Here is an 8,822-nt window from a genome sequence, read left to right on the forward strand (position 1 = left end):
ATAATATATTGCACCTAGCAACAGGTTTGGTTTCTTAGCTCATGTGACAAAAAACAGGTGGACCAAAGAATAATAGGCCTATCAAATAAAAGATAAATTAGGCTACTCTATCTGATTGTGTTTAATGCCTGTTCTACTACTGTTAGAAATACAAAAACCCAAGGAAATAAAAAGCATGCTTCCCTAAAAGTATTAACCAAATTAATTGTATCTTTGCATAAATGTAAGGCCCTGTATGTGTTGTATTCTGTTTAGTCTCGGATTCCTCGGTCTAGAAAGATGTTTTGATCTTTCTCCACTAGGGCTTGTGTGTGTTCCTCCAAACTTTTCTAAAGTGTCTCTAACTTTTCAACTGTACAACCGAACTGCGCTGAGGAGCCCTAACGGTGCGGTTAAGGAGAGTCTGGGTTGTTTTTCCACTGCAGAGCCAAGCCGTGCTACTGACGTCACACGCAACGAAAGACGGTTGTCATAAATTATTGTTATTAACTCAGTTTGCCAAAAGATGCGCAAACAAATGGTGTTCAAAAATTAATAGACCAACTGGATGCTGGTTAGCATGGATTTATTGGAGTCCTACTCATGGCCATAACTAGCTACAAGGTCACAGAGGTCGTGTACTTTTTTAAAAAAAATTTGCATCATCAATGCTGATGCTCATGTAAAAATTCTGGTAAAATACAAGACTCGGTTTGCCGTGTAATATAGATTTGGAGGCTGAATAGTAAATACCAAGCAGTCATATAAATACTGCCAGCTTAGCTTGAAACCTAAGTTTGACCTCAGTTGAATGTCAGCTCTGGTTACAACTGTATCTTATCTCGCTATATTTTGTAAATATATTTAGGAATGTCTTTATAATTAAATTTGACTGATTATACCAACTTACTATAGTTCAATTAGTGCTGTTAAAGGGAGAAAAAGAAGGTTATAAAAATATTATTTGCCAAATAATATCCATTTGCTTCATATCGTCAGAGATTCAGGCATAAACTTTAACATTTGTGATGCATGACTCCAGATCTTCCGGAACACTTCTATCTGCCCAGAAATTAGAGCCTGCACTTCCTCAGCATCCCAAGGCTGTACTTTTCTCTCATCACATTCGCTGCCCACATGTTTACTGTTTTTCTTTCTGGAGCGTACTGACTGATGAACGTGGCTCGGCTTGGCTCGGCTCGCATACGGATTCAGATGTCTTGCGAGGCCAGAATTTCACTGGTTGGTTCTTGCTCGGCTCGACAAGCCAGTGGAGAACCACACGTACCCATACCGTACCAAGCCCTCACAGGTCGGATGTACCAGGGGAGAAGGCAAGGGGTTAATTTGCAAATGGCCTCTTCCACAATAATTTGCAATAGTTTCCCAGCACTCTTTAAACTGAACCATTTTAATCCATTAGAGGGCTGGTTCATGTGGATACCACACTGGCCACAAGCAAAACACACACACACAGTAACTTACATGTGTTACAGTTTATTCAGATTTCCTGTCATGATAGAGCAGTCACTAGTAAGCAAACTTGACACAAGTACTAATAATCTGACTCAGGCACACAAGAACACATATTCTAAACTGGGAAAATCAGAGACAACAAAGGAAATGCCTGGAAATTAATCTTAAAAGTATCATTATATATTAATTTGCCATCTTGTATGGGAATACAATTAAAAATAGAAAATAAAAAGGGAAATCATCGATCACAAGCAACAAATACAATCATTTAAAATAAAAATAAAATGCAGGACAAGTACATGAGAAGTGTCCGTGGACACCGGTCATAGTAGGTAGGAATACTGGTCAAGGCATATGTTTTAGGAGCCACACCGATGCAGTTATGGCAGAATACTGACATACATAAAAAAAAAAAAAAAAAAAAAACGTACAACAATCAATTTTACACTAATATATGATTCTGTGTGAATTTTTGTTACATTCTCACTTAGTTTTCCTCATCGTTAAATGCCGTACTTACAGCTGCTTTTACATTCAATATTACTTTAGGCAGTTTAGGGGCTGACACACAGCTCTGACGCTTCTGGCTACTCTGACTCTGAAAACTAACTAAACAGCTACCATCCTGCTACTACAGTAAAACGAAACACAAACATACCACTTCTTCTTCGTACTGTTGTGGCTTCTTTGGAAGAACTAGAGAACATGTACTCCCTGTCCTCTTATTTAAAGTACACTCCCGACGACCAGATTTATCACGTTAGTTACTTGCTTTGGTCGTACCGCGCGTCCCCTACACAGGAAACTGTAACATCACAAGGCGAGTCACCCAGTCCGTATCTGCTTAGTTGATTGGGTCTAACATCATATTAAATCTTTTATTGGCTGACGACAATGGCACTCACGGAGCTTTGTAAGTAAACGTCATTCTAAAGCGACAATTTAGACAAAATAAGTACTGTAGATTGTACGGTAAGTGCATAATTTGTCTGTTTATGGTAGCAGGGTGGGGAATGTGCTTTGATGACCCATCACGTAATTTGTTTGGAATATTTGGGTTTGGAATAACTGGGAAAGTGTTTAAATATTGGGATTACCTGGCTGCACATTGCATTCCCCTTTTGCAATCTGACACTGCACTCTTGTATCGATAACACGTTAAAATGCATTTTTTTTCCCCCAGATTTATATTATTTTATTAATTTTATTTTAAAAGTGAAGCGGGATCATATAATTTACTAGAATAATGTATCTCATCGACTGAGGTCCCAGGGGCAAGATACAGCTAAACAAGAAGAGACAAGACATCATTATTGTTGTTAACAGGTGATTTGAAGGATCTGTAAAATATTGCCATTTAGCAAAGAAAAACAAAAAGATTAGCAAGGTCTCCAAACATCAAACACTGAAACGTTTGTATACCGTAGAAATCATCAGCTGCTGTATTGGTTTCTACACTAATCACCCTGTGCTCCTGTACTGTATGTGGACATGTCTACAGTGTGTCTCATTTCTCATTTATTAATTAAAATAGAGTTACCATATGGCTCCAGATTAACCGGACGCTTTGAGACAGACCGGGATTTCAAAATTCCCCCTAAATTGAAAGTAATTCACGTATAAATGAGCTCCACCTTTGCTGAGATTAATCCTGCTGTGGTGGAATTGCTTGGGCGCAACAAACAAGTCACACTGATCAGCTGCTTCTGATCAGATCTTAATGAACGAATAGCTAATTTATCGATACAGAGCAACGAGATGATGATGCGATTGTATTTGCAGAATAATATGGGCGATTGAATTTTAACAAACAGAAAAAAATAGCGTCTGGCTGCAATTCATTCTTGGTATAATACAATTATTTGACGCGCATGCGGGTATTTAAGCACCATTATTAATTGTAGCTAAGGATGGTTCATTTACACCTTCATTTATTTCAATTTAGGGGCAAGTTTGAAATCCCGTTCTGTCTCACAGCGTCCGGTTAATCTGGAGCCACATGGTAACCCTAATTAAAACATTGTCTTTTATTTTGCAGAGTTGCAGTATGTGAAAGTATTGACAGAGGAAGCAAGATGAGTGGTGGTTTGGCACCAAGTAAAAGTACAATTTACGTCTCCAACCTACCATTTTCACTAACTAATAATGATCTGCACAAGGTGAACATTTCACTATTGTTAACCAGTAAAGAGGTGACCAACATATGAATATGAATAAGCCATTTTACAAACACATATTTAATATGATTTGCAAAGGAACATATTCTTAAATACTATAAGTTATATATGTTTTACAAATGCAGAATGCCTATTTTTAGTCAAGTTAAATGAATCAGGTGGATAGTATTAAATGTATTTTGAGTAATACAGGTTTCTGTGCTATTATTTATGGTAACTGGATGCTGGTTACCCTGAATTTATTGGGGTCCTCCTAACACTTAAGACTCAATATGTACATGCCAATTATTTTTTGTAAAATCTGTCAGCATTAGAACTTGAAATATAGTGGCCATATCTTCTTATCATTGGTTTCTTTTCTTTGTCAGATTTTTATCAAGTATGGAAAAGTTGTTAAGTAAGTGAAAACATACTTTATAAAAAATCCTTTTATGTCTGTTTTTATGGTTGTATCTAGAACTTGCTTAATTCGTATGGTGTGTGATTTTTGGATTAATTGTTAGTTCAATGCTTGTGAAATGTGATACACTGTGGCCCTTTCTCAACACTTCCGAGTGTGCTTAATTGTGCAGTGGTTTTGTGATGTGTGTGTGATGTGCACCAGTGTGTAATGGTCAGGAGCCAGGACAGGATTACCAAACTGATTTTACTTGAGGCTGGATTTAAACCCAGGCCACACGAGTTGAAGGTACTCCTTTAAAAAGGTCATTGCATTTACAGAAGCTGTACCTCATTAAAATCACACCCACACTGTGTGCATACTACATGACTTCTCATACAAATTCAAACCGTATTTTTTCTTTGTACATTCTGTTGTTTTGTGGTTTGCAGGGTTACTATTGTGAAGGATAAAGACACCAGAAGAAGTAAAGGAGTGGCCTTTGTTCTTTTCCTGGACAGGGAATCAGCCCACAATTGTGCAAGAGCTCTTAACAACAAACAAGTGGGTTATATTTAAAAGCATTTCAAAATAAATAAATAACTACTACAGCCTCAGTTTATGAAGAATAATTCACTAAACCACATTTTCTTTTTTATTTAGTTGTTTGGCAGAACAGTAAGAGCAAGTATTGCGGTTGACAACGGGAGAGCAGCTGAATTTATTAGAAGGCGCAATTATACCGACAAGTCCAAATGTTATGAATGTGGAGTAAGTTTCAACATCATTCTATAACTCTGTTTTAAGAGTTATATGTTAACAAGTTAAATATAGGGTTCATGCATGTTGTCGCGCAGGATTGTAGGATTATTGAGTAATTTTTAAATCTACGTTGTGATCATGTCCATTTAATGACTGGAAACACAGAACCCAATTAGCAATAATCTTGGATTACTAGGTAGAGTAAATCCAATATTAGTGCCGATTGTGGTCTGTGAAACGGAGCGAGACCACACTTTAGACTAGATTATCACAAAACGTCCCCTCCACTTCTGAGTTCCATGGGTCTTATGTTCAGATGCCTGCCACTGATGTTATGCAATAAGTGCTCCCTTGAAATACTTTAATTTTATTATTTTTGTTAGCTGTGATTCAGGAAAATGTAAGTGTGAAATGTTGCACATTATATTTCTTTTGAGCAGCGTAATTCAGGTCTTTTTTTTGTGTCTATTTTGGAGTGTTTAGAGAGGGCTTTTTTAACATTATAGGTTTGTTAGTTTTTATTTTTAGGCCAAACACTCTCTCTGAATTTTAGGAATCTGGTCACTTAAGCTATGCATGCCCTAAAAACATGCTTGGTGAAAGAGAACCACCCAAGAAGAAAGAAAAGAAAAAGAAGAAGAAAGTAGAAGAGACAGAAGAAGTGTGAGTGTAGCTATAGTACTGTAATTTGGTTCTGTGTCTAATTGCAGATATTGTTTGTCAAGATGTGTTTTCAAGCCTGTTTGTAATTATTAAATCTTCAGTGAGGATGAAGAAAGTGAAGAGGAAGGAGAAGACCCTGCTCTTGATAGTCTCAGCCAAGCTATTGCGTTCCAGGTGAGCAGCAGTCATGGTATATGCATGCTTTATATACAGGTTTGGAAGCCACAACTACAGTGTTTCAAAATGATGTCTGATTGTCTTCTAGGATGCTGTACAATGCAAGCCTATATCCACCCACTTGTGGGCAGCCACACTGTCCTTGAGTGAGGTGGAAAACAACGTGTATCTTACAGCAACATGTAACACATTTTTAAATAACAAATACTTAAGTCAAGGTTTTTATTTCCCGCAGGATTATGTTTATGTAAGGATATACTCCGAAAAACTGTATACCATGAATGATCATTCAGTATTCTGCGTATATATTTAAAATAAATAGCAATATAACGTGATTTTTTTTTTTTTAATATTAAATCAATTAATTCAGGAATTATTTTACCTGGCGGATCTTTACTTTCATTGTCAACAGACTATGTTTCAATGCAGATTAATTTCAAACCCTGTTTATGGCCTCTTCGCAACCATCTTTACATAGAACCTTGAGCTCAGTCTGTCAATTTACATCCTCTCTGTTGTTTCCTACCTTTACCGGTTTTAATGAAGGGGCTACATGCTGCTCAGATCAGTCAGATCGGTAACTGGCATTTCTTGACTAAACTCTGTTTGCTACTGTTACCAGTATTAATGAAAGAGCTACAGACTGTTCGGATAAGTCAGACGCAGTAGCTTGGTAACTGGCATTTCTTGACTAAACTAGTTCTCAAGGAAATCAGTCCAAATGAAAACAGTAGAAATCTGAAATTATTTCAGACATTTTAAGGCATAGGTGTAGAAAGACTGGCCAGGCTTTTCAGAGATGGGCCAGCTGAGAGAATTTAAATACTGAGTTTATGATTTAAATATGTTCTTAATTCTAACATACACCCACATCTACCTTAGCATTAGGGTTAGGGTTAGGACCATAGATGAATTGCATTTATGGCAATTCATTTCATTTTTCAACACTCAATATAGTGCATATTACCTTTTAGAGTGTCAGCAGCAATCTCACTCACCATCAAAACTTTCACTGTATCAGTGGTGATTAGAAAACAGAGCACACAGGAGGATAAATTGTAAGTGCTGTGGTACAGTGCCATGGTCTCGAAAACAAGCAACGGCTCAACGAGAACATTTCATGTGTTCAAAAGAATGTTGTAGTTTTACATTGGCCCGTCTTTCAGCACCTATGCCCATTTTAAAGTTGTTAGAAAACACGTATAGGTGGCACTATTGTTTGAACTGCTGAAGCACAGCTCCGTCCTGAATTTCAGCTGCATTCAAATTTCAGACACATTCAAAACTAGTCCCGGTAAGCATGTTATCCCACTCCTGTGGGATAGCAAAAATATATCCCATGCTAGATATACCCACTCTTGTGGTATATACTGTGTCTGTGTGTGTCATGTTTTTTGTTATTATTTCCAGCAAGCAAGAATTGAAGAGGATGAACAACGGCGCAAACAGAGAGAGGATGCAAATGGGGCTTCTACTTCCGAGGACTCCAGACGACCAAGAATTAAAAAGAGTGCTTATTTTAGTGATGAAGAAGAACTGAGTGACTAAAAGCTGGTATTTCACCCATGCAAATTTTGAAAGTGTATTTACATTTTAGCGATTTTGTAAGTTTCCCTTTACCCAGATTGGTTCAGTTAGGTACCTTGGACTCTCTTTGTTTTTTATTACTCTTCTTATTTATTTTTTCAAAATAAATTTGTGTTCAGATGAGATTTGTCATTTTACCAATCCGGATGTAAAAAATATATTTTCACATTTTAATAAACTCCTTAATCCTTTATTTCCTTTCACATTTCTGACCAGGGTAGTTTGAAATTGAGAATGTCTGTCTGTTTAGTTCTCATCCACATAAAACCCTCAGCTGTAATGTATCCTCTTTTGTCTCCAAAGCAACCTGTAATTGCTTTTTCAGGCTTCAGTATGTAGCTTTGTGTTGCCATATATACTTCTATTCAGTAGCTGGATGTGCAATTGCAGCAAGGGGCCATTTCTGCTCTGATTCCATACACAAGGTATACCAAGACCTGAATTAACAGGTCACCATTAAACATTTGTGACTGCTTAAGACATGTGGCTGTTTATTCAACGTGCCTTAATATATGCCAGGTATTACTATTAAGAACAGTAAGCACAGGTTGACTGTAGCTTTAAACAAGGAGAACATGCATGTTTCCCACCCAAATTCAAATTATGTCATATTTCTTAATATAGGGGAGTATTACACAAAGATACTTCTCTGATGGTCTGTTTTTTTTTTATTGTATTAAAACTTTTTAAAATGGCTTTGGTATTATAATGCAGTTTATTTTTTTTACATTCCTTGTACACAGTTTTCAACGTTGTTGCTTTTTAGTGTTTGAGAACATCAAGAAGCAGTATTATTGATACTATATAGATGTATGTGGTTTTAAGGAAAGTTTTGGTGTTAATTTTACTATTATGGCTAATTAAAACCATACTAAATGTATTGTTACCCAAATAAAGATATATTAAGTACAATAAAACAATTGATTTTATATATATATATATATATATATATATATATATATATATACACACGTGGACGAAGGCTATATTTGCATCCTGAGCCATTCTAAAAAAAAGTGATAATACCACAGTAGTGACATCAAAAAGTGATAATTCCTCTAGAGGAAAATATACTTGAACTTTGAACCACTCGACTCCTTGAGACCATCACTTTCAATTCAAATACAAAATGTCTCGTTTTCAATCACTCGACAACAACCACAGTACAGAAATGTTCATTAATGATCAACAAAATGAGAATATGTTAAAAAAAAAAAAAAAGATGTAAAGCTGGTACATTTCTATCTCAGAGAAACGGATAACGACATAGAATGTCTGTACAGCACTGAATCACTCAGTTTAAAAAAACCGAACTGTATTGCTGAACCTCGTCTTCTTTAATATTAGCATCACAAGGGTATCCATGTATTATAAAAAATAATAGATGGGCCTCTTCAGTGAGTTACAGGAAAACAATTCCATCTCGGGTTTCTGTGACAGTTTATAAATTACTCGGCCTTCAGTCTAGTAATTTATGACGTCACAGAAACCCTAGATGAAATTATTTTCCTGTAACTCACTGAAGTCCATCTATTATATATATATATATATATATATATATATATATATATATATATATATATATATAATATATATATAGTTTATTACATATGGGAAGATGG

General features: G+C 36.1%; 2 protein-coding genes across 5 annotated transcripts in view; one reads left to right on the plus strand and one right to left on the minus strand.

Annotated features, from left to right (window-relative positions):
* Nucleotides 1-2,282, minus strand: part of LOC117419601 (periphilin-1-like) — a 61,645-nt gene extending 59,363 nt beyond the window's left edge. Inside the window, exon 1 of the mRNA XM_034032499.3 lies at nt 2,114-2,282. The gene's annotated coding sequence lies outside the window, so the exon portion shown is untranslated. The remainder of the gene's footprint in view (nt 1-2,113) is intronic.
* Nucleotides 2,283-2,349: 67 nt separating this feature from the next.
* Nucleotides 2,350-7,896, plus strand: LOC117419594 (zinc finger CCHC-type and RNA-binding motif-containing protein 1). Of its 4 annotated transcripts, none has more exons than XM_058985754.1 (8): nt 2,350-2,368; nt 3,494-3,614; nt 4,001-4,029; nt 4,464-4,575; nt 4,675-4,782; nt 5,327-5,436; nt 5,538-5,610; nt 7,024-7,896. In XM_058985754.1, the coding sequence occupies exons 2-8, from the start codon at nt 3,531-3,533 to the stop codon at nt 7,159-7,161; spliced, it is 654 nt and encodes a 217-aa protein (XP_058841737.1). In that variant the 5' UTR covers nt 2,350-2,368; nt 3,494-3,530; the 3' UTR covers nt 7,162-7,896. The 4 variants fall into 4 exon arrangements, with proteins under 4 accessions (XP_058841737.1, XP_033888375.2, XP_033888376.2 ...); XM_034032484.3 differs by having other exon boundaries at nt 2,354-2,427; XM_034032485.3 differs by lacking the exon at nt 2,350-2,368 and adding an exon at nt 2,458-2,781.
* The last annotated feature ends 926 nt before the right edge of the window (nt 7,897-8,822 follow it).

This window comes from Acipenser ruthenus, chromosome 14 (assembly GCF_902713425.1).
Source record: "Acipenser ruthenus chromosome 14, fAciRut3.2 maternal haplotype, whole genome shotgun sequence".
In the NCBI taxonomy this organism is placed as follows: domain Eukaryota; kingdom Metazoa; phylum Chordata; class Actinopteri; order Acipenseriformes; family Acipenseridae; genus Acipenser; species Acipenser ruthenus.

Bases quoted from the DNA above. Each gene is read 5' to 3' on its own strand.
- LOC117419594 (XM_058985754.1), top strand. From the start codon at position 3,531: ATGAGTGGTGGTTTGGCACCAAGTAAAAGTACAATTTACGTCTCCAAC. The intron at 3,615-4,000 runs GTGAACATTTCA...TTTCTTTGTCAG, and splicing joins CTAATAATGATCTGCACAAG to ATTTTTATCAAGTATGGAAA. The intron at 4,783-5,326 runs GTAAGTTTCAAC...TCTGAATTTTAG, and splicing joins CCAAATGTTATGAATGTGGA to GAATCTGGTCACTTAAGCTA.